We start from the raw sequence: 24,942 nt of genomic DNA on the forward strand, positions 1-24,942 counted from the left end.
CAGCGACTCTACCGTCTGTTTGACCAACAAGGAAAATATGTCTGTTCATTTATACATGTTGCATTTTTCTTGTTAATAGAAAATATTTCTGTTAAATTTTGGGGTCTTTGTTTTTATCCTTGTGGTATTGTATTGAATATTTCCCTGAGTATCGGTATGGAGTTGAACATGTTACTATGGTGACAGCCCTAGGTGTGAGTGTATTTAAACCATGCTGGAGTGTGTGTGTGTGTGTGTGTGTGTGAGTGTGAAGTCTCACGTCCACTGGGAGAGGTATCCCTGGTATGTGATCCAGCCCTGGTCGTTGGTGCAGACCGTGTGGTTGACGTCTGGACCCCAGGGCATGTAGGGAAACACCTTGAACAGGTCCTTCACCTCCTCTGGAGACAGAGCACAGTCTCGGTCCTGGAAAATGTCACACACACACATTTAATCACAAATATGCACATTAAAGACAAGATTCTTTTAACCCTCTATGGTACGGTGTTGCCCCAGTTTTGGCCTGTGAAATTTCTACAATTTGCAAAAGAGGGAAGAGTATAGGGAACCAATAGCAACGCTTTAATCTGTCACATGACCTCCAGGAGGCCATATTGAAACACTATTTTACAGACTTTTCCCAAAAAGAAACAGCTTTGACATTTTATGCCACAAAAAAAAATCACTCAAAACATCAAAACGTCATTTCCTGGCCCTTTTCCATCGGGAAAAACATATCCCTACTGATTAATTTAGCATCTTTTTTTGGTAATTTTACATGTTTTTAGAGTAATTTTGTGACTTTTTTTGAGAATTTTGTGTATTTTTTGGTAATTTTACATGTTTTTGGAGTCATTTTGTGACTTTTTTTGGTCTTTTTTGGGTAATTTAGCATCTTTTTTTGGTAATGTTATATTTTGGGGGGGTCCTTTTGCAATTTTTGGGGTATATTTTTTATATTTTTTGGGATCTGAGAGGTGAGTAAACCTTCATTTCTGATACATTCATACACTTAGACCCTCTATGTTACGGTGTTACCCCATTTTTGGCCTGTGAAATTTCTACAATTTGCATGTTTTTCTGCATGTTTTTGAGTGATGTGATACTTTAAAAAAAGAAGGAAGAGTATAGGGAACCAATAGCAATGCTTTAATCTGTCACATGACCTCCAGGAGGCCATATTGAAACACTATTTTACAGACTTTTCCCAAAAAGAAACAGCTTTGACATTTTATGCCACAAAAAAATTACTCAAAACATCAAAACGTCATTTCCTGGCCCTTTTCCATCTGGAAAAAATATATCCCTACCGATTAATTTAGCATCTTTTTTGGTAATTTTACATGTTTTTTAGAGTCATTTTGTGACTTTTTTTTGTCTTTTTTGGGTAAATTAGCATCTTTTTTGGTAATTTTACATGTTTTTGGAGTCATTTTGTGACTTTTTTGGTAAATTTATGTTTTTGAGGATCCTTTTGCAATTTTTGGGGTATATTTTGGGTAATTTAGCATCTTTTTTGGTAATTTTACACATTTTTTGGGGTCTGAGAGGTGAGTAAACCTTCATTTCTGATACATTCATACACTTAGACCCTCTATGTTACGGTGTTACCCCATTTTGGCCTGTGAAATTTCTACAATTTGCATGTTTTTCTGCATGTTTTTGAGTGATGTGATACTTTAAAAAAAGAGGGAAGAATATAGGGAACCAATAGCAATGCTTTAATTTGTCACATGACCTCCAGGAGGCCATATTGAAACCCTATTTTGCAGAATTTTTCCAAAGGAAACAGCTTTTGTGGCCATTTTGCGCCACAAAAAAAGACACTTAAAACATAATTTCCTGGCCTTTTTCCATCTGGAAAAAACATATTCCTACTGATTAATTTAGCATCTTTTTTTTGGTAATTTTACATGTTTCTGGAGTCATTTTGTGACTTCTTTGGTCTTTTTTGGGTAATTTAGCATCTTTTTGGTAAATTTATGTTTTTGGGGGTCATTTTGCAATTTTTGGGGTATTTTTTGGGTAATTTAGCGTCTTTTTTGGTAATTTTACACATGTTTTGGGGTCTGAAAGGTGAGAAAACCTTAATTTCTGATAGTTTCATACACTTTGAATGTTGCCTGTAGGAAACATTGAACCGTTGAAAAACCGACCCATTGAAATGAATGTCTTCAACATTCAGACAAGTAACTGGTTATAAAAGTTCCTTTCTAATGTTTTTAAATTTAAAATGTTATGTATTGTTCCCTGTTGAAGCCACTGAATATTTGACACATGTTTATTAAATAAATTATGTTAAAATTAATTTTAAAAACGTTCTTTTTCACTTTTGCACCGTTATGGTACAATGTACGGGTAACAAACCCCAAAAACCAACAAACAAAAACAAAAAAACTATAACATTTCTTCAGATAATATATATATTTTTTTATATTTATTATCTATTTTAAGACAAAAAAAACACTCCAAACATTTTTTTCCCTAACTGGCATCATAATGTGTACCATAGAGGGTTAAATAATTGAGCAGAAAAGTGCTCATCCTTAAGAATATAAACTATATTTACAAATACATTTAATAAAGTAGCAAAGATCATGTTTAAAATTCAAACTCACTTTGTCGTGTTTGTCAAAGACACTCTGGAGGAAGAGGTAAGCGTTGTGGTTGAGCTCTGTGGTGCAGTCGGCGGGGATCTTTATCCTGAGACACAAACAAACACAAACACTCGTAATGTAACAGAACAGACGATCTCTCTCAATCTGCTTTCAAAAGTCTGATTTTCTTTGTCATTTTTGGTTGTAAACTGAATAAAGAATCAGTTTTAATGTACCACCTTGTGCTGTGGGAATTTAGATCATGTTTACAGTTAAACAACTAGTCAAAAAACTAATCTGCAAATGATTCGATAAAGTAAATAATCAACAGTAGAAGTCCTAAAACATATTATTTTAAAAAAACATGCGTTAATGATGCATTTGGCATACAGGTACTGAAATTAAACTTCTTAGTTTGTAATGCTTTTAAACTGCTTTTGCAACTCATCATAACAAACACTTGCAACTACGGTAGCAATTAACAATTATTTTTATTATTGATTATTATAATTAGAGGATATTTTCTAGATTAAACAATACATATTTTGAGCTATAAAATGTCAGAAAATAAAGAAAAATGTCCATATCGGTTTCTAAAAGTCCAAGATGATGTCTTAAAATTTCTTTTATCAATCAAAAACCCAAATAAAATCAGTTGAATACAATATAAAACAGAGAAAAACAGGCAGAAGACAGCATTTCTGACATTTTTTAAATTCAATATTACTTGCACGAGTCACTGATTATCAAAATAAAAGCCTTTATTTTTACGATCGACTAATTATAAACAGGACACTTTACTGATTTAGCAAAGTAAAAGCTCGTTCAGTCATCTACCTCTTTCCTGCTACCACTGTACCTTCAAAATAAAATCAGAAACACACTTACATGGGGAAGAGGTATTCCTGTGTGAGCTCCAGGTCGTCATCATAACCAAACCTCCTCAGAACAGTCCAGGTGGTCTCATGTCGACCTCGCTGGATGAAGAGCGTGTGCAGAAACAGGAAGCCTGCAAAAAAAAAAAAAATGACAGGAGAGTGAAAGGGTCAGCAGTCAGGAACTGTCATCAAAGAGTGAGTGATAACATTTTAAGATAATTTCAAAATTATACATCTTATAAGTCTTCCAATGTAAAATCAAGATGGGAAACTGAAGGCAACATCATAATCCCACAGGAGAACAACATGGAAAACAACAAATTCTCCACTTTGGAGAGAATATTCATGGAAAAATCTCATTCCCTATTTCACTCCATATAAAAAGAGGTCATATTCCAATCAGACAGAATGTTGGAGATGTTGTGGAAGCAAAGAGGCGAATCACTATCATATATCAGATTGGAAACGCTCAAATTTAGAGACTTAGTTGATTTTAAAATATCACAATTTATGTTTAAAGTAATTCATCAAAAAGTTCCACAAAGTATTCAGGGGTTGTTTCAGGTCAGGGTCAGTACACATGCCCTGCCAGGTAAAACACCTCTGATAAGGACCAATTCAAAGTATCACTGCATTAAAAGTAAAGGAGAATATGGAATCACTGCAGCCATGAAATGAAATCATGCACAACAATTGTTAAGTTAAAAAGGCTTATTATGAAAAATGATATGCTAAAAAAGTAGAGGTTGCAAACTGGATGAGGACGTTCTTGTAACTGCCTTCAGTGTTTTGTTTTGTTGTTGTTTGTTTGTTTTCTTTGCGGGAGTAATAGAAATTCTCAGATCTAAGCTAATGCCACCGGCTAATGCCACCGGCTAATGTGACCGACTAATGCCACCGGCTAATGTGACCGACTAATGCCACCGGCTAATGTGACCGGCTAATGTCACCGGCTAATGCCACCGGCTAATGCCACTGGCTAATGTGACCGGCTAATGCCACCGGCTAATGTGACCGGCTAATGCCACCGGCTAATGGGAACGTGAAGAAGGAAAGAGGAGGAAAATGGAAACAGGAGAGTGATTTGAACCTTTGAGCGAGAGTCCGTTGTCTTTGACTCCATCGGCCATGTTCCTCCTGACCACGTTCTTTACATCCTCTAAGGCCTGAGGCGCTAGTGGCGTATTGAAACATGTTCTCTGTAGAAAAACACAATAAGCAAATTATTGATGTGAGTCATAGGGAAAGCAGGTTTGGTTCATGTTTCAACCTGCCTCTAAACCAGTCGAGCTGTTTCACTCCTGATGAAATCTTTAAACCATGATGAAATCTTAAATAGTCGTGAACATGATGTTGACACTTTTACCTGGAAGAAGTTGAGCTCGTTGTCATTAAGGATGCCGTCGTTGTCGAGGTCAGACACTTTAAAGATTCTAGTTAAAGACTTGATGCAAGCGGGCTTCAACTGGAACAGAGGAAAGAAAATCACTGTGGTGGTTACATGGGCTTATAAAATGCATAAAGATGTAAATCAACAGAAAAGCATTTTGGCATTTGGCATCAAACTATTTCTCTCCAGTTATAATTCCAAAACCTCAACTTGCTTCTGCCAATACGGGTTTGTTTATTCAGTGCGTTTACATGCACAGTTTAATCGAGCTGTGCTTCTAGTCAGACTTCTGTCCTTGTCCCAGTTTACATGCAACTGAGAAAATCTAATAACTGACGGGAACGTGTCCTCCAGTTCGACACTTTGTGCCGTCGCTACTAAACGGCTAATGCCACCAGCTACTGCCACCAGCTAATGCGACCAGCTACTGCCACCAGCTAATGCGACCAGCTACTGCCACCAGCTAATGCGACCAGCTACTGCCACCAGCTAATGTGACCAGCGACTGCCACCAGCTAATGCGACGGGCTAATGTGACCGGCTACTGTGAGCTGCTACTGCAACCAGCTAATGCCACAAGCTACTGCCACCGGCTAATGCGACCGGCTACTGCCACCAGCTACTGCGACCGGCTAATATAACCAGCTTATGCGACCGGCTACTGCCACCAGCTAATATAACCAGCTAATGCGACCGGCTAATGTGACTAGCTGATATAACCAGCTAATGCGACCGGCTAATGTGACTGGCTAATGCCACCGGCTACTATAACCAGCTAATGTGCCCGGCTAATGCCACCTGCTACTATAACCAGCTAATGTGACCGGCTACTATAACCGGCTAATGCCACCGGCTAATGCGACCAGCTACTGCCACAAGCTAATATAACCAGCTAATGCCACCGGCTAATGTGACCGGTTAATGCGAACAGCTACTGCCTCCAGCTAATGCGACCAGCTACTGCCACAAGCTACTATAACCAGCTAATGCGACCGGCTACCGCCACCAGCTAATATAACCAGCTAATATAACCAGCTAATGCCACCGGCTAATGTGACCGGCGAATGAGTTGAAGAACTCTGACATCAGTCGGACTAACACGTTTACATGCACTTCAGTTGTCCAGTTATAGTCAGATTAAGGCAATAATTTGTTTTCTTTCAAGTGTCATGTAAACGTACCGACTGTTAGATTATACTAAAAACACCCTAAGGAGTCAAAGTGTGGAGGTAGTTGCTGATGTTGACCCAGCTCTGATGACTCTGTCATTCTCAGAACACTGAGGCTCTTAATACAGAGTCAGCAGCCGACTATGTACCTTACAGCTTCAACGCTAAATGTAAAAAGGTATTTATACAGGCTGGCTCACTGCTCCAGTTTACTGTAACGCTTGACTAGAACTGAGCCTTCATTAACGTTATTAACTCCTGTGCTTTTCCTACTAAGACAAGTCAAAATGTGCTGTATGTTGTGTATATCTCTCACCTCCTTCTCCTCGGGGCAGTACAGGGGTCCTGTCGGGTGGAGAACAGCCTTCTGGGCGTAGTAGAACAGCTCAGAGATGTTCTTCAGGTTTTTGGCAGAGCACTGAGGGAAAACAGGGCACAGGAAGAGTCAAACTACAAACACTTGCAGTGCAGTACTTAAGTACAATAATTTACTTCAGTATTTTTACCACTTACACTACATTTCGGAGGGAAAATATTGCATAGTGAAGTTGCAGATAAAAAAATGTATATATATTAAGAGCCTATAAAATAAAATGCAGTGTTATAAAGTAATGAAACACTCCAGAAGTGTTAAAAAAAAAAGCTGTAAACTTATCTTTACCAGACATTTAAGTGCAGCATGAGTACATCTAGTATCATACATTTTTCCATTACTTGCATACTTTAACTTTAAGTAGGATTTTGAATGCACGACTTTGACTTTTAATAGAGTATTTTTATATCGTTGCACTTCCATTTTTACTTACATCCTAATACTAGGAAGTACCAACCACCGGGGGGCGGCTCGTTAATAAGAGTAAGAACGAGTCGAAGCGGCCCAGTCCTCCTGCAGCAGTCTCTCCCAGCTGCAGAGCCAGAGGGGACGTTAACCCCTTAGTGTCCAGTCTGCAAATTGCTAACAGGCTAACAGTTAGCTCTGTAGCAGTACAGTGTGTATGTGCTGCTGCTGCAGGAGGTGTTCACTTAGCGATCTCTGTTTGTTTACAACAAGCACCAGACACTCTGTGAACAGTTAGTGATGCCGGTTAATTCACCATCACTATGTTTATGATCAGTGGAGACGCTGAGCATAATTAGCCATGCTGCTTTGTTTATGATCAGCAGCGGACGTTGTGCACAGTTAGTGACGGCGGCCACAGCTGAGTCTCCCGTGTTTAATCTGTCACGCATGTGATCACAGATCGCAGTCGAAACTGTCGCAATTACTCGTCCCGTAAATCCCTCTGGGGGTCTTTTTTTGTAATGGAGACACGCAGAGTGGGCGGACTTTTGAGAGGGCGTGGCCTGAGACTTTAGAGAGGGCGTGGCCTGAGACTTTAGAGAGGGCGTGGCCTGAGACTTTAGAGAGGGCGTGGCCTGAGACTTTAGAGAGGGCGTGGCCTGAGACTTTCCCCTAAAGGAAACACGGCTAATGGCTCGAACAGTCTCACCAATTTTATGCCTCTGTTACAACCTCCGAAGGCGTTACAGAGCCGGGATCACTTGTAGCCATTTTTAAAAACAGATTAAAAACCCATCTTTTTTCAACAGCATTTGGTTGAACTGTGTGCGTGCATGTGTGCATGTGTGGTTGTGGGAGTGGGTGCACATGTGTGAGTAAGTAAGTGTGTATGTGGTGAATATGGCATAGCTGGTCTACCTGCACTCTTCAATTAATTCATAATTGATTTTTTTTTTAAATTGTTTGTTTTCGGGGGTTTTTTTTAACTGTAATTATGTATATCCATTGTGAAGCACATTGAGTCTGCATTGTGCATGAAATGTGCTCTACAAATAAAGTTGAATTGAACTTGACCGCCTGCCCCCAATCACACCTCTGTTGTGAAACGTTAGAGGCCTAAATATCTCAGCTTGAAGCTTGAAGCAGTCTGATCAGGGCTCCTGGTTCATGTCTTCCACAGCTGTGAGTGTTGACCCCAACTGTTTCCACTCTGTATGTGCCTCCTCTCACGTCCTCCTCACGTCCCTGTTCTGACCTGTAAACTGATCCAGCTGAGGAGGGTCTGACTGAGGCGTCTCCTGCCACCGAGGGAAATCTGAATGACACGGTCCTGCCGACGGACGGCAGCTTCCTCCGTGACAGACGAGCCTCTCAACACTCTCACAGTCCATCAGTCGGCGGGCCTCGGAGCGCCGGGTTCACTGGAATAAATCTATTAATGACTCCGCCAGAGTGGAAGAGGAGCCAGGAGCTGGACGGCAGCCTGGCAGCAGCTGGGGGCCAACGCCAGTATCGATTTCATATTTCATTTGCCAAATCAACACTCCCCAGTGCTCCATCGAAGCCCTTTCTATGACATTTAACTGGGTGGGGACCTCGGTGGGAACCAGAAGGTTTGTATACCCGTGTGTTTATTGATCTCTTACCTCTACACAGGTCTCGATGTCCTGCACACAGCCAGCCTCGCCAGTATTGATTTCATATTTCATTTGCCAAATCAACACTCCCCAGTGCTCCATCAAAGCACTTTCTATGACATTTAACTCTATGGAGTCTTGGACTATTTTGTCCATTTTTGAATCCTTTTCTTGTCTTTTTGTGTCTTTTTTTCTAGTCATTTTGTGTCTTTTTTTCTAGTCATTTTGTGTCTTTTTTTAGTCATTTTGTGTCTTTTTTTTCGTGTCTTTTTTTTTTAGTTATTTTGTGTCTTTTTTGGTCGTTTTGTGCCTTTTTTTCTCGTCATTTTGTGTCTTTTTTCTAGTAATTTTGTGTCTTTTCTTGTGTCTTATTTTGTCATTTTGTGTCTTTTTGTCATTTTGTGTATTTTTTCTAGTCATTTTGTGTCTTTTCATGTCTTTTATGGTCATTTTGTGTCTGTTGTTGAGTCTTTTTTTAGTTATTTTGTGTCTTTTTTGGTCATTTTTGTGTCTTTTTTTGACGTCATGAAGAAGTCGTGCTCCGGCGCTTTCGTGCACTCCAGAGGGTTAACTAGGTGGGACCTCGGTGGGAACCAAAAGGTTTGTATATCAAATCAAATCAATTTTATTTATATAGCCCAAAATCACAAATCACAGATTTGCCTCAAAGGGCTTCACAGACTGTACATGGTACGACACCCTCTGTTCTTAGACCGTCACAAAACTCCTCAAAAAAACCTTTTAACAGGGGAACCATGTGTTTATTGATCTCTTACCTCTACACAGGTCTCGATATCCTGGTATTGGTTCATGATTGGCAGGATGGTCTCCATGCTGCTGTGTTCCACCAGGTCCGACTTGTTCCCCACAAGGATCAGAGGAACCCTGCAGCAGAACCATTAGTCAGTACATTACAGAGCTGCCACCATCAGACACTGACTCACTTTTCATAATAGATTTATTGTCTGAGTCATTTTAGAGTTTGTATTTATTTATGTGCACCATATGAAAGGACGATTACAAAAAACAGAAATGAAACAAGAATAGTAAGTGCAGGAGAGGTTAAAAAACCCTATATGGGCTTATAAAAAGCACCTCAAACCCCAAGAAAGTATACAAAAATAAATCAACAACAACGAGAGAAAGCAACAACAAATAACAACAAAAAAGTTTCCGACTGTGTGCAGCATGCTGGGCCTGAGCACTGAGAAACAAAAATGGTATTTTCAAGATAGTTTTTCGGCAGAAACCCTGCATATTTGTGAGCAATTCTCCATTTGCAGCCTCTTCAATGTGAGAATTTGCTAGTTTAAAATAATTTTAAAAAACTGAATATATTGGGTTTTGGAGTGCTGATGGAACGAAACAAGACATTTGATGAAGTCAACAACTAACTAGAACTATTTTCTGTCTATTTATATTCCATGTGATTAGATTCATCAGTCCAATAATGGCAACATTTTTAGCGTAACAGCAGCAAAAGTAGAGTTCAATCATAAAAAAGTATCAATAAAACACCAATAAGTAGAAAAAGGCTTTGGTAGCTAAGCAACCAGGGCCAGGTGGCGTCCACCAATCAGAGCAGAGCGATCAACTGAAATCAACTGCTGCTGTGAAATTTGACACCAATGAGATAGACAGGAAAACAGCTAAAAAGTATCCCTCTAACAGAAAGCACATTTTGCAAAACCATAATTCCTATCATTGATCCGACTTCTCTTTGAGCGTCCTGAGTTCTTCCTGAACGTCTACATATATGTTTTGTGACGAAAAATTAAGGAATTGTCTTTTTAGAGCGATCAGAAGAAACTGGTAGCTCTGCTTTCCTCTAGCAATGTTCCCGCCTTTTCCCCATGGAGGTCTATGAGGCTGTGGGTGGTGTTGGTGGATCATATGTGCGTCCTACGCCCACTCTAAATGTCCCGTAGGAGTCAATGAGTGATTATTTACTTGTTATGTTGGTTTGACTGGAGGCTGTCAGACTCTAACAAAGAATTAAATATCGTTTTATTGGGGAACAAAGATCGTTTTCAGTTGATTCAGGAGATGAAATGATTCGTCACACACTTTTTAAATATCTGCTACGACTTAAAACTTGTTAATTTGGACTTTTATGGTGTTTTTACTAGTTAAAAGATTTTGTTATTTTTCTTGATGGAATTTTTGATCACTGGGTTGGGTTTTTTATCAGACCGTCAGAAATGTGAAAACCCAACGATGGTTTAGAGACAGAATGAAGTGATTTTGGTGATATTTCCCTATTTTGAGCATAGATTTGTTTTGTTTTTTACTGACAAAAGTGCGCATCTGTGCATCCTACGCCCAAACTAGAACTCTGACAGCTTTACCACACCAATGAGAGGGAGGAGACACATTTTACTACGTTTATATCTATAAATTATTTCTGTAGAGTGGTATCTGCCGCCTCAAGCGCAGTTTCCAAATTTATTTTTTGACAAACTTTTCTTTCCCTCTCCACTCTAGCGATGATGTCATCACTCTAGCCTCTCCATAGGGTTACATTGGGGGGATTTTTTTGCCGTGTTTTTGCCGAATAATTTGAAAACCGTTAGTCAAAACTCTCGAAAAAAAAGAAACAGAAGAATAAAATCTAGGATTAAGCCCAGTGAATAGTATATAGTGTGCTCTTTCAAGTACACTCAATAAAAATAATAATAATAATCACCTGACAAAACAATCTGCTGATGTTTTGCGAATTAAAAATACACATTAGTTGCAGCACCAGTCTCACTTTAGCCTTTGGGGTCATTTGAATTCAGTAATGTGGTCACTACAGGAACAACAGACACACCAACATCTATTACAATCTATTAAAGTGACATGAACACACACCTGCTGTCCTTGTCCGTTCTGTCATTTATGAGGGGAATCCAGTGGCTTGTCACCTAGCGGAGTAAAGCACAACATCAAACACTGCAGCCAGCCAGCCAAACGTTCATTAATAGCACTAATTAATGTTCTCAGATTAAGATGATGATCAGATGCAGCGTCCTGTTTCAGACTCCAGACATACTGGAGTTGTGTATTTAAACCTGCTCACCTTTTCAATGGACTTCTTGTTGTTGACTGAGTAAACTATGCAGATAACATTCGCCTGTCGAGACAAATAGAAATATAAATTAATGATAATTTGCAAATACAAAAAAAGGTTGGCAAGATGTCAAATGGTGTAACCACAAAAAAAGATAAATATTAAATATTTTATTCACATACATTGTATTCAAGTGGACTTATACAAATAATTACTTCATTTTAAAAAACATCAAATTAAATTATTTTTTGAGTATTTTTACATTTACACATTTCGTCAATATTGAGCAGAATATAATCTAAAAACAACAATTTCTTTCTAAAGTCTTGAGAAATTATGCAAAACTTGTTATATACCCAAGTGTTGTAATATAAATGTGGATTGTAATTCTTTTTCATTTTAGTTTACATTTATTTTCCTGTTTATAATCAGATTTTTATGGGGAAAAATTACTGGTTACACCAACTGACACTGTTAGATCATGTTATTGACCCATATGTGAATAAAAGCCTTTAGGAAACCAGATGAGGGTGAAAAATAAGAATATTAAGTGGAACCAACCTTTGATATTTCTTGGTACAGCTGCTCGTCCGACTGTTCTGCTTCTAAAATGTGTCAAAAAAGCACATCAGGAGAGTTTTAACATGTTTTCAAGCTTTATGATTACCTAATCAATCTTTTCCTATTAATATGAAGATGGTATCATTAATGGTAGGGCTGGGCAATATGGCCCTAAAATATTATCACGATATTTTTGCGATAATGATATTCTTGATGATATTAAAAAAAATACTGAAAAATATATAGAAAATATGTTTTTTTAGTCTGTATAAACACGTAAAAATCATAAAACAAAATAAAAATCAATCATAAATCTAAATGTAGTGTAAATTGCAAATCTCAAAAGTTGCCAAATACAAAAAAAACAAAATAACTGAAAAAACACTGAATTACTTTAAAAAGACGCAAAATTACTTAAAAAGACACAAAATTATTTAAAAAAAGACACAAAATTACCAAAAAAAGACACAAAATTACTAAAAAAAGACAGAATTACCAAAAAAAAGATGAAAAATGATTAAAAAAAGATGAAAAATTATTTAAAAACAAGACACAAAATTACCAAAAAAGAAACAAAATTACAAAAAAGACAAAATTTAAAAAAGACGCAAAATTATTTAAAAAAGTAATTAAAGGGACCTTCCACACACAACACGGTAAAGTGCCATTCATATAAAACTCACATTAAACTTTCATATCAAGGTGAGGGCCACAAAATATCATCACGCCCGCGGGCCGTGAGTTTGAAGCCCCTGGTTTAGGTAATTAATATAAACCCTTACACCACAATGTCAAGAAGTAGGAATGTTGCCAATATAATGATATGCATTTTTTTATACTCCCAAAAAAACATACCGGTATAATCGTGAACAATACGATATGGAACAGCCCTAATTACTGGTATCACCTTTAGACTGTGTGTGTGTGTGTGGTGGTGCAGGTGGTGCAGGTGTGTTTACCTGAGTAGTCTACTATGTGTGTGGGGACCCTCTCTGGGGTGACATCAGCTGGGATGGTGATCTCTTCAGCTCGCAGAGGAACCTGGAAAAACAAAGGGTCGTTTTATAAGCTTCTGATAACAACAAAGCCTCAATTAATATTAGATACATATTGTATGTTCTCCAAATAAAAAGTCATATCTACAATAACCCTCCTAGTCCCACAACCTGAATCTTTTATAATAAAAAAAAAATCATCTTTTAAAATCAAAAGTACACCATTTATTATAGCCTTAAAATGCAAAATAATATATATATATATATGTTAAATCATATTTTCTTTTAATTTGCATTGGTCCTTGAATGAATCATGTGTGACAAATGCTTTTGTCAGGAAAAAAAACTAAATCTAACTTAAAATGTATCTTATTTCTTTTATATATTTTTTTACTTTTTGTTTTAAGTTTTGTTTAATTTTAGTTGGGGTTTTTTTGTTTTTTAATCTATAAGCACCAAGATGACTGCCATCCAATTTCGTTGTATTCTGTGCAATGACAATAAAGAATTCTAATCTATATTCTATTCTTTTATTTATTTATTTTTATATAATTTCACCAAAAATTACCCGTTTGGATGAACCAGATCCTGTAAAAACCTTAAAAATCAGCATTTTTCAGAGCATTTGTGAAAACATGAATGATTTCGCTGACAGTCACAAGACAAAAATGTAAAATCTTTCACCTTGAAGTTTTAGTTTTTTATAATTTACGACATTCTAACCTCGTTATACTGCAAAAAATACATCTTATTTCCAGTCATGATCGTGCTGTTTCCATAGAGGAGCAGGTATATTGTATATTACAATAAATAAAAAAAACAAGGCCACAGTCAGTAAAATGTGGCCTTACTTTAAAACTGGAGCAAGAAAAAAAACAAAAAACCCTGAAACGTGTTGGTCTTCAGAGGGTGAATCAACCAGCCTGATAATATCTGATCAGGATGTGATCATGTATTGATCAGCTGGTTTCCTGTTGATACGTACCTCATCTGGAAACTCCTCACTGACCAGAGACATTATCAGTGACGTCTTCCCCACCTTGGCTGCACAGACAGAGAAAAAAAACTTTATTAGAACAATCATGCACTACACACATCTTAACCCATAAGAACCCAGAACCTATTTATCCTTAAAGGGAAATTATGGGAGATAAACCACAGAACAAGTGGACCACATAGAACACATTTATGATGTTTTTTTAATTTAAATTCTATATATTCATATCTGTCACATTGGGCGTTTATGGTACTTATTTTTATGATATTTCTTATTTTAATATAAATAAACTCGACACCTTTTCTGCTTACAGAAACACAAATTAGCCTTTTTCTTTTGCATCTCCACAACATATAATAAAATTGTGACATTAATAGTGCTGTTTAGCAACAAATTATTTTTCACATTTGTTTTTAAGTAACAAAATAATAATAAATCAATAATAAATAAAAACAAGCGGTTAATGGTAATGAATGAATGAATGAATGAAAACTATAATAGGGTTAAATGCAATAAAGGGCACTATATTAACGGATTAGGCTTGTTAAACGGGTTTAAACTTTGCCTAGTAACAAAAAATAAGCTTTTTGAAATGAGCTACTTTTTCACATTTGTGTTTCCAGTCACAGAAACATTTTGGAGAAGTCACTTCCTGTCACAGTCACATGACCACCACACCAGCGTGTTTATTTAATACGTCGCTTAGGGATTTAATGAGTTAATGTGAAGCATAAAGCTGAGATTCTAGAAGATTTAACCCATTAAAGCCGGGAAAGAGGATACGTCGTTTTGTAGTATTTGTAGTTTTTTTCCACCTATTTTCGGTCTCTTGGCCAATGAAATGCATCAGAATACATATGGGAGTGTCGCAATGCATCATGGGACTTTTCCAGAACTTTGAAATCATCACCAAAAAAAGACACAAAATGACCAAAAAAGGCACAGAATTACCAAAAAAAGACACAAAATTATTAAAAAAGACACAGAATTGCCCAAAAAGACACAGATTTACCAAAAAAGACACAAAATTACCAAAAAAGACACAAAATTACCAAAAAAAGACACAGAATTACCAAAAGACACAAAATGACCAAAAAAGACACAAAATTACCAAAAAAAAAGACACAGAATTACCAAAAGAGACACAAAATTATTAAAAAAGACATACAATTACTAAAAAAAACTTCAGGTTTTAGGGGCTTATTCTAAAATCGCCCAAAGGTTTTACAGGTATTTTTTCCAGGCGTTTTAGGCCTAAATGGGTTAAAGTGTTTGTTACACGGTGTCACCATAGGTTCTTATGGGTTAAACTGACAATGGGGTCATCAACACATGGCCTCTCCCATTTTCATTGAGCGGTCTGGGTAATGTATTAAGTGACTGGACGGAGATAAAAGCAGCTGAAGAGGATGAAGAGCTGCAGCCAAGAGAAACTCAAACCTGCACTCAGTGGATTACAGCTCAGAGCAAAGCCTCAATACACAATAAGAAATTAGAGAAATGAAGGTTATCATAGATAGAATTACTTAGTTATATTTCAATGATGCCAACATTTAGAACATATTATGTTCTATTGAGTGAATAACATTTATTTATTAGGCATGAAGCATTCTGGCTGCAGCTCCTTCAGGAACTCTCAGCACCAACTGGCCTCATGTGGCAATGTAGGCCATCCTGCAGAGCCAGAACTGAATATTAATAGTACCGACAACATGCATGCTTTCAACGGGAGAAACAAATAAAGGGGAAGTAGGGCTGGGCGATATGGACCAGAAGTCATATCCCGAAATATTTAGTTTGAATATTAGTTAGTTTGAATATCGATATATATATATATATATATATATATATATATGTATGAGAAAAGAATAATGAACATTACAAAGTAACTAAACATGACACACTCTAGCATTTATATATATATAAAATAAAAACAAATTTAACTATATCGATATATTGCCCAGCCTTAAGGTGAACACACAATTTTAAGCGAGGATTGGATCTTTTGCCGTCTTAAAGATTTTTGTAATTGGAAACTATTTACCAATAATTCTGCCATATCTTACCATATCACATATATCGATATAGTTCTTTTTTTTTCTCTCTCTTTATATATAAATGCTGCCCTTACTAGGATTTGTCATATTTAGTTATTTTGTAATGTTTGTTATTCTTTTCTCACATAAATATATTTATTTCAGAAAAAAACATTGGCCTAATTTATTTCATAGGCTTTTTTATTTAAGATATTTTTTTATTTAATGTGCACTTTATTGAGCTTTGAAACTACTTGTGACATGTCATATTTAACTTTGACTTTGACTGAACATTTGCTCTCACTAAGGTTTATATCGTATATCGATATTCAGCCTAAATATTTCGGGATATGACGTTTGGTCCATATTGCCCAGCCCTACTGCACATTGCTCTTCTATTTTAACAATAATTGCACTTATTGCTAATCATTTTTTGTCTTACTTTGTTTATGCTGTCCACCATAACACCAAATACAATTCCTTGAGTATCATGTTAAGTTTCTTCACTTAACCATTTGGGCATTTACATCTAGAAGAATAAATTATTAACAGTGTGTTGAGTATCAAGACGTGGAAGTAACGTTTCATGGAAACACTCATGATTCAGCATCATGCACCATGAGAGACATAATGGGCTCAGCACACACCGAAGCCCAGGATATCTTTATGTTGTCCACACACTTTGGATAAGTTACAGTCTCTGTGAATGGTTCTTATAGACTGGCTGCAAATATAATAAACAGGACTGAATCTGGGAAAAACCCTTCAGAAAATGAGGCATTTTGGGGTAAAAGTGTTTTCTTGGTTGTTCCTATAGTATTTTTTTTGCTGAATCCATTTCTGCCGTATGTCAGATAAGTGGCTATAATTTTCCAATTTGTGAATATATTATATATGGTTGTTTGGTATCATTGTAAAGGAGCATCCATGTTTATTTAGTTGTATCTTTGTGACAAACTGGTCCAAAGAATGAATGGAGGTGAACTGGCCTGAGCCGCTGACTTCTAATTTAAGGCTCACAATAACCTCTCACAAAGAAATAGTATGGCTATATTATACTTTTCCTGAACTGACAGAGTCTATGAAGTATTGCAGTTGTTGGTTTTTGGTCCCTGATGTCCCTTGATCCTACAGGGATCACATCAACTAGAGAGTTTAGGAGAAAATTGTGGTAAAATGTGTGTAATTTCTGGTTTAAAGAGGTCATGTGACCTCTGTGTTTGTCAGAAAGATACAACTTTGGTCTTAAATGAAAGCCATGGATGCCCCCTTTACAATGATACCAAACAAGCATATATAATATATTCACAAGTTGGAAAATTATAGCCATTTCTAATATATAATATATATAATATCTAATTGATCAATAATTATGATTAAACCGTGATTTTTACAGCTTGACACCTGGCAGAAATGGATTCAGCACAAAAAATACTACAGGAACAACCAAAAAAAAAAACACTTTTACCCCCAAAATGCCTCATTTTCTGAGGGTTTTCCCAGACCCAGTCCTGTCCAGTGTGATCAGACTGGCTGGGAGCAGCTGTTAGCTCTCTGGTTAGCATGTTAGCTCCATGTAGCATTGAGCCGCTGCGGGATTAAAGACAGCCGCTACTTACGCTCCCCTACGAGCAGGATCCTCACGTCCTTCCTCATGTTTTATCTTGCTTCCCTCTGCCAAAAGCACAGTCTTTATTATGTCATGAAGTCCTCTGGATGCAGCCGGGCCTGCGCACTCTAGTCCCGCTGCTGCTGTCAGACTCTGGGCGCCTTTTGTAGGACAAACCGGACGGACAACTTTCTGTCCTCCTCTCTCTCCTCCGCGAGCTCCTTCTCACTTTTAGTCCACCCGGGTCAGGAGGAGGTGCTGTTCAGAGAGGAGTCGGTGGCACATTTCTCTGTAATTTCACGTTAATGTCACTCTTTTCGGCGCTTACATATGCATTTCGCAGAGGATGTTACATGGCATGCCCGACCTCCAACACCCGGCGACTACAGCGAGCCGCAGAGGACAAACTACAGGAGGGATTTACAAACGCGTTATGCTGCACTCTGGTGGTAAAGAGAGGAACTACAGTTAGATAGATGGATGGATGGATGGATGGATGGATAGATAGATAGATAGATAGATAGATAGATAGATAGATAGATAGATAGATAGATAGATAGATAGATAGATAGATAAATGGATGGATGGATGGATGGATGGATGGATAAATAGATGGATGGATGGATGGATGGATGGATGGATGGATAAATAGATGGATGGATGGATGGATAGATAGATAGATAGATAGATAGATAGATAGATAGATAGATAGATAGATAGATAGATAGATAGATAGATAGATAGATGATGGATGGATGGATGGATAAATAGATGGATGGATGGATGGATGGATGGATGGATGGATGGATGGATTGATGGATAAATAGATGGATGGATGGATGGATAAATAGATGGATGGATAGATAGATAGATAGATAGATAGATAGATAGATAGATAGATAGATAGATAGATAGATAGATAGATAGATAGATAGATAGATAGATGGATGGATGGATGGATGGATGGATAAATAGATGGATGGATGGATAGATAGATAGATAGATAGATAGATAGATAGATAGATAGATAGATAGATAGATAGATAGATAGATAGATAGATGATGGATGGATGGATGGATAAATAGATGGATGGATGGATGGATTGATGGATAAATAGATGGATGGATGGATGGATAAATAGATGGATGGATAGATAGATAGATAGATAGATAGATAGATAGATAGATAGATAGATAGATAGATAGATAGATAGATAGATAGATAGATAGATGGATGATGGATGGATAAATAGATGGATGGATGGATGGATGGATGGATGGATTGATGGATAAATAGATGGATGGATGGATGGATAAATAGATGGATGGATGGATGGATGGATAGATAGATAGATAGATAGATAGATAGATAGATAGATAGATAGATAGATAGATAGATAGATAGATAGATAGATAGATAGATAGATGATGGATGGATGGATGGATAAATAGATGGATGGATGATGGATGGATGGATAAATTGATGGATGGATGGATAAGTGGATGGATGGATGGATGGATGGATGGATGGATGGATGGATAAATATATGGATGGATAAATAGATGGATGGGTGGATGGATGGATACATAGATAGATAGATAGATAGATAGATAGATAGATAGATAGATAGATAGATAGATAGATAGATGGATAGATAGATAGATAGTTTTTTCTTACATGTTATCTATTTAATAAACCAGAAATATAACTTCAAAACAACAGTTTCAATTTATTAAGTTTTTTCTAGAAACATCATAAAAATATGTATGATAACAGGCAGCAATTGTAACAAATCTTCTGCTTCAATATACCAGTGTTGATCTCCTGATGGGATGTTTTGTAGGATTTTACATAATGATAAAGTATTGTCTTCGGCCTGTGATGAGCATCAGATCTGGTGTCAGTTAAAGGGAGTGGATGAATCCAGACCATGGCCCTGAGTCCAGTCAGAGTCCTGGTTCAAGATGAGAGTCAGTACTGGTACAGAGCCATGACAGCAGATCATTGTTCATCTGTCGTACAGTAGATCAGACACTTGTGTTTCTAAACAGTCCAGTCTTCTCCCCGTCTTCCTGCAGACACGCCTCTCTGAACTTCATCTTTTATACTTGACGTTGGCCTCAGCTGGAAAGAGAAACACGAGTATTAGAGCAGAGTCATATGGATGCAAATAAGAGGCTTGTTTGTGGGTTGAAATCTCCATCAATATGAGCAATATCGGCACTATTTCAGAATCAGAATCAGAAGACTTTATTGTCATTGCACAGAGTAACAAGTACTAGTACAACAAAATTTGCCATCAACCCGTCCAAAACGTATAAAACACACAGACAATATGACAGAGGTGAACAGGACAGGAAGACAGAGATGAAGAGAAAGAAATACAGCACAACTTGAGGAGAGGAAAGGAGGAAAGGAGGAAAGGAGGAAAGGAGTCTCGCTGTTGCGGCAGAGTTGCATCAAAGTTGCATCATAGTTTCATCAAATTTGTGGCAAAGTTGCATCATAATTGCATCATAGTTGCATCAAAGTTGCATCAAAGTTACAGCACAGTTGCGGCAAAGTTGCGGCACAGTTGCGGCAAAGTTGCATCAAAGTTGCATCATAGTTGCATCAAAGTCGCAGCAAAGTTGCAGTAAAGTTGCAGCACAGTTGCAACACAGTTGCATCAAAGTAGCAGCACTGTTGCATCAAAGTTGTGGCAAAGTTGTGGCAAAGTTGTGGCAATGTTTCATCAAAGTTGCATCAAAGTTGCAGCACAGCTGTGGCAAAGTTGCATAAAATTTGTGGCAAAGTTGCAGCAAAGTTGCAGCACAGTTGCATTGAAGTTGCATCAAAGTTTCAGCAAAGTTGCATCAAAGTTTCAGCAAAGTTGCATCAAAGTTTCAGCAAAGTTGCATCAAAGTTGTGGCAAAGTTGAATCAAAGTTGCAGCACAGTTGTGGCAAAGTTGCATAAAATTTGTGTCAAAGTTGCAGCAAAGTTCAAAATCTTCAATATCCTCCACGGAAAGAGCCGTCTGGCACACGACACGTCACCTCTCCCACCGTCCATCGTGTAGCCAGCTGGGAATGTCCCGACAGGGCAGGAGGACTCCCCTGAGCCCCGGCTTCTCCTCCAGAAGATGGTGACAATTGCGTTGAGAGACCAGTTGATCAAATCCACGACTTTTTAGTTTTGAGAGCAGTGAAGAGAGAGAGTCTTCCAAAGTATAAAACAGAAGACAAAACAATAGGAGCGAAGCAGGAAAAACAGTGGAGGCAGAGAGGAGAGAAAGGACCTGGTTGTGCTCACCGGTGTAATCCTGCGGGGACATGGGCCGGGACAGGACCTGTCTGAGGGCCTCCAGCCACTCTCTCTGCTCCCTGTCCTGCTCACACATGAAGACAAACTTCCTCTCGGGCGTCTCCACCATCACACCACACTTCCATTTGTTTCCCCGAGCGTGCTGCGGGACCCACTCCTTCACAGAGTAACCTTTGCTCTCCGTGCCGATGAAAATCACCCCTAACTCCTCTGCATCCTATCACACACATTCAAACACACAGGTACATCTCAAAAAGTTAGAATATCGTGAAAAAGCTCAATATTTTTTGTCAATTATTTCAGAAAGTCAAACTCATATATTATATAGATTCATTACACATAGAGTGAAATATTTCAAGCCTGTTTTTCTTGTAATTTTGATGATTCTGGCTTAGAGAGAATGAAAACACAAAACTCAGTGTCTCAGAAAATAAGAATATTACATAAGATCAAAAAAAGAAAGGATATTTTAAACACAAATGTCAGGCTTCTGAAAAGTCTGTTCATTTCTATACACTCACACTGCAAAAAACATGAAGCTTACCAAGTATTTTCGTCTTATATCTAGCAATAGTATTTTAATTATATTGTTTTGGGTATAATTTACCTACTGACCATAGCTTTATGTGCTTATTTAATTAGTAATACTATTATTATGTGCTTATGTAATTATCTTATTGATTAAAGACTTCTTTTTATGATTGACATTGTGAGCTTTTTCATGCTTTTCAAGCTATGTAATGAATCTATATAATGTATTTGATGAGTTTCACTTTCTGAAATGATTGACAAAAAATATTTTTCATGATATTCAATTTTTTGTTTAGATGTTCCTGTAATGGTGATTGACAAACATTATTATAACAATACACAGCACAAAGTTAGAATGAGAAGTCCTCACCAGCGGGCCTTTGAAGTAGAATAACTTCCTGTTTTGAGAGTCCAAAATAAACCATCTCTTTTTGAACGCCTCCTTTTGCTGTTAAGAAACACATTAAATGTTTCACATTAAAAATACAGTAGTGTACACATGTAAATAGTCTGCACAAGCTTCATTTCCTCAACTCCTTCTATCACACCAATACATTCCTACAAATTTTTTTATTCAAGTGTGTGTGTATATGTGTGTATACTTGTATGTTCTACATAATGAAGAACGGAAACAGTTTTTAACTAACAGAGTGAGGACATGTTTGGATAGTGGGGACATTTTGGCCTGTCCTCTCTTCTTTTGGGTCTGTTTGAGGGTTAGGACTTGGTGTCAAAGTATTACTGGAAGAAAACAGAAAGTCTCCTTAATTTGGCATTCAGTAATATGATGTGACTTTAACACTGTCGAGGTCAAGCACTTTTCAAGACTTTTGCAGGTGCATTTTGAAGACTTTTGCAGGTGCATTTTGAAGACTTTTGCAGGTGCATTTTGAAGACTTTTGCAGGTGCATTTTGAAGACTTTTGCAGGTTGATTTTGAAGACTTTTGCAGGTACTTTTTCAAGACTTTTGCAGGTGCATTTTCAAGACTTTTGCAGGTTGATTTTCAAGACTTTTGCAGGTGCCTTTTCAAGACTTTTGCAGGTGCATTTTCAAGACTTTTGCAGGTTCATTTTCAAGACCTTTGCAGGTAAATTTTGAAGACTTTTGCAAGTGCATTTTCAAGACTTTTGCAGGTGCCTTTTCAAGACTTTTCCAGTTAAGGTTATAATTAGGTTTAGGTTAGGGTTGTTGTGATGGTTAATGTTAGGGGAAGGGGCTAGGTAATGCATTACATTAATGAAGGGTCCTCACAAAGATAGAAGTACAAGGATGGATGTGTGTGTGTGTGTGTGTGTGTGTGTGTGTGTGTGCGTGTGTGTGTATGTGTAAGAGGAACAGAAACACACTCATATGAGCTATTTTTGTTGCAAACAACTGTATCGTTGCTGGTGGAGAGTTAATATGTCCATACATGTGCACATATAAATTCACAAGAGAATCTATATAGAAGTATGAATGTTTTCTTCTTTAATGACTCACCGATGGCCCGGTCTTTTCCATGTATCCCTCTTTGAGGTAGTTTCTTGTTATCTTTGGTATCAGCTGACAAAGAGACATAAAGGTGCATGTGTTAAACTTTAAAACATTACAAAGGAAAAGAGGAAAGTTTCTGTTGACTCTGCTGAAAGTGAAAGTTCATTAGCTGAGAATAAACTGCAAGAGTTCTTTAGTTCTCCCTCCCACCGGCCGACCATATGGACACGCTTTAATGTAGTTTAAATGCCTCCTCCCTGGACAATAGACTACATTTTTACACAATTTAAATCTTCTATATACTGTACTGCACTGCATCTGGATGTATGACAATAAAGTCTTTCTTCTCTAATAGTTTTACCTTTGATGACAGTTTAAAAGGCTTAAAAAAAATCAGGCTTCACTGGAGGGACTACATGCATTTATAGAGCACTCTCTCTCTCTGAAATCAACTCTGATTGGCCAAAGTCTAACATCACAGGCCAGATCTTCTAAAGCAGGGGCCTCAAACTGGCGGCCCGCTGGCCAATTGTGGCCCTCGTGATGATATTTTGTGGCCCCCACCTTGATATGAAAGTTTAATGTGAGTTTTATATGAATGGCACTTTACCGTGTTGTGTGTGGAAGGTCCCTTTAATTACTTTTTTTGGTAATTTTGTGTCTTTTTAAAAATAATTTTGTCTTTTATTAAATAATTTTGTGTCTTTTTTAAATAATTTTGTGTCTTTTTTAAATAATTTTGTGTCTTTTTTTAATAATTTTGAGTCTTTTTTAATAATTTTGTGTATTTTTTGGAAATTCTGTGTATTGTTTTGGTCATTTTGTGTCTTTTTTAAGTAATTCAGTGTTTTTTCAGTCATTTTGTGTCTTTTTTTGTAATTTTGTGTCTTTTTTGGTCATTTTGTGTCTTTTTTTTTGTAATTTTGAGGTCTAGTTTTCTCTCTTTCTTCTATTACGATATACTGAAAGGTTATTATGGGATTTTAGCTCAATGATGCCAAAAACATGCCTAATCCAGCTTTAAGTGCATCAACATCTAGTAAACAGTCTGTTATTTGGTTGTGAGAAGGTCTGAATCTTACTTCCTCATCGCTTCCGGTCGGGTACGCCGTCTTCAGGTACGCGTAGCGAGCAGCTCGGATGGCGTTGTACCACGTCACTATTTCCTGGAGCAGAAAAAAGAGACCCTGAGCTTCTCCACAGCCTGCAGTAGCCAATCAGGATCAATCATTTAGGAACTTATACTTGCAGTCATGCAGTCCCACCTCAGCAGACTCGTGGTAGACGTAGAGGTTCCTGGTGTGGTCGGTGTCCTGGTAGGTGAGCTGCAGCCCGTGAGGATGACCCATCTTCTCTGGCTGGAAGGTGGCGTTCAGGTCCTTGATGGGGATCACAGCTTTCGGGCCTTTGGACTCCTGATCACACATACAGAGACGTGCACGTCAGAGTTTTTATAAAGGACACAACAACTGGATCTAAATAGCTAATTAGCATGCAGATGCTGCAGCCTTCATGCCTGAAAACAGAAGCTAATGTAGAAGTGCCTTAATAAAATGTTGATAAAGAAGTCTGGTTGTATAGAAGTCTATGAATAAATTAGCCTACTTCTCACTTTATTTATCACCTTAGAGATTATTGTCTCAATCACTGGTTTCAATTCTTCATTATATTTATATATAAATACTTGGTAAATCATTGACAAGTCACCACAACTCACTTCTTGAAACTTTAATCCTTTCACAGTGTGTTTTCAGTTAATGAAAGTAACATTTTGGTTGCCGAAAAATGTCTTGTTTAGTGGTCGATTGTACTAAAAGACACTCTAGATCAGGGGTGGGCAATTCATTTTCCCAAGGGGCCACATGAGATACTGGGAAGGTTGAGGAGGGCCCGACCAAAACTCTAAGAAAATTATCTGGTTTTGAGCTGCTACTGGTAAGAATACATGT

The 24,942-nt window shown here is 37.5% G+C and overlaps 2 protein-coding genes across 4 annotated transcripts in view; both read right to left on the minus strand.

The window, feature by feature from the left end:
- rhot1a (ras homolog family member T1a) overlaps positions 1-18,066 on the minus strand; it is a 37,943-nt gene extending 19,877 nt beyond the window's left edge. Inside the window, exons 1-13 of one of the 3 annotated variants that reach the window (XM_059347133.1) lie at positions 17,692-18,066; positions 14,025-14,083; positions 13,004-13,085; positions 12,045-12,088; positions 11,493-11,546; positions 11,285-11,337; positions 9,208-9,316; positions 6,330-6,431; positions 4,821-4,919; positions 4,545-4,653; positions 3,465-3,585; positions 2,598-2,682; positions 260-405 (exon numbers count right to left, since the gene is read on the minus strand). In XM_059347133.1, coding sequence (XP_059203116.1) covers positions 260-405; positions 2,598-2,682; positions 3,465-3,585; positions 4,545-4,653; positions 4,821-4,919; positions 6,330-6,431; positions 9,208-9,316; positions 11,285-11,337; positions 11,493-11,546; positions 12,045-12,088; positions 13,004-13,085; positions 14,025-14,083; positions 17,692-17,728 — 1,100 coding nt within the window. In that variant the 5' untranslated portion in view covers positions 17,729-18,066. The remainder of the gene's footprint in view (positions 1-259; positions 406-2,597; positions 2,683-3,464; positions 3,586-4,544; positions 4,654-4,820; positions 4,920-6,329; positions 6,432-9,207; positions 9,317-11,284; positions 11,338-11,492; positions 11,547-12,044; positions 12,089-13,003; positions 13,086-14,024; positions 14,084-17,691) is intronic. The other 2 variants (XM_059347134.1, XM_059347132.1) reach the window with 2 other exon arrangements.
- Positions 18,067-19,432: 1,366 nt separating this feature from the next.
- Positions 19,433-24,942, minus strand: part of adap2 (ArfGAP with dual PH domains 2) — an 11,729-nt gene continuing 6,219 nt past the window's right edge. The window contains exons 6-11 of the mRNA XM_059347155.1: positions 24,259-24,408; positions 24,076-24,159; positions 23,000-23,062; positions 21,889-21,966; positions 20,976-21,204; positions 19,433-19,806 (exon numbers count right to left, since the gene is read on the minus strand). Coding sequence (XP_059203138.1) covers positions 19,778-19,806; positions 20,976-21,204; positions 21,889-21,966; positions 23,000-23,062; positions 24,076-24,159; positions 24,259-24,408 — 633 coding nt within the window. The 3' untranslated portion in view covers positions 19,433-19,777. The remainder of the gene's footprint in view (positions 19,807-20,975; positions 21,205-21,888; positions 21,967-22,999; positions 23,063-24,075; positions 24,160-24,258; positions 24,409-24,942) is intronic.

Source organism: Centropristis striata, chromosome 13 (genome assembly GCF_030273125.1).
Source record: "Centropristis striata isolate RG_2023a ecotype Rhode Island chromosome 13, C.striata_1.0, whole genome shotgun sequence".
NCBI classification, from domain to species: Eukaryota; Metazoa; Chordata; class Actinopteri; order Perciformes; family Serranidae; genus Centropristis; species Centropristis striata.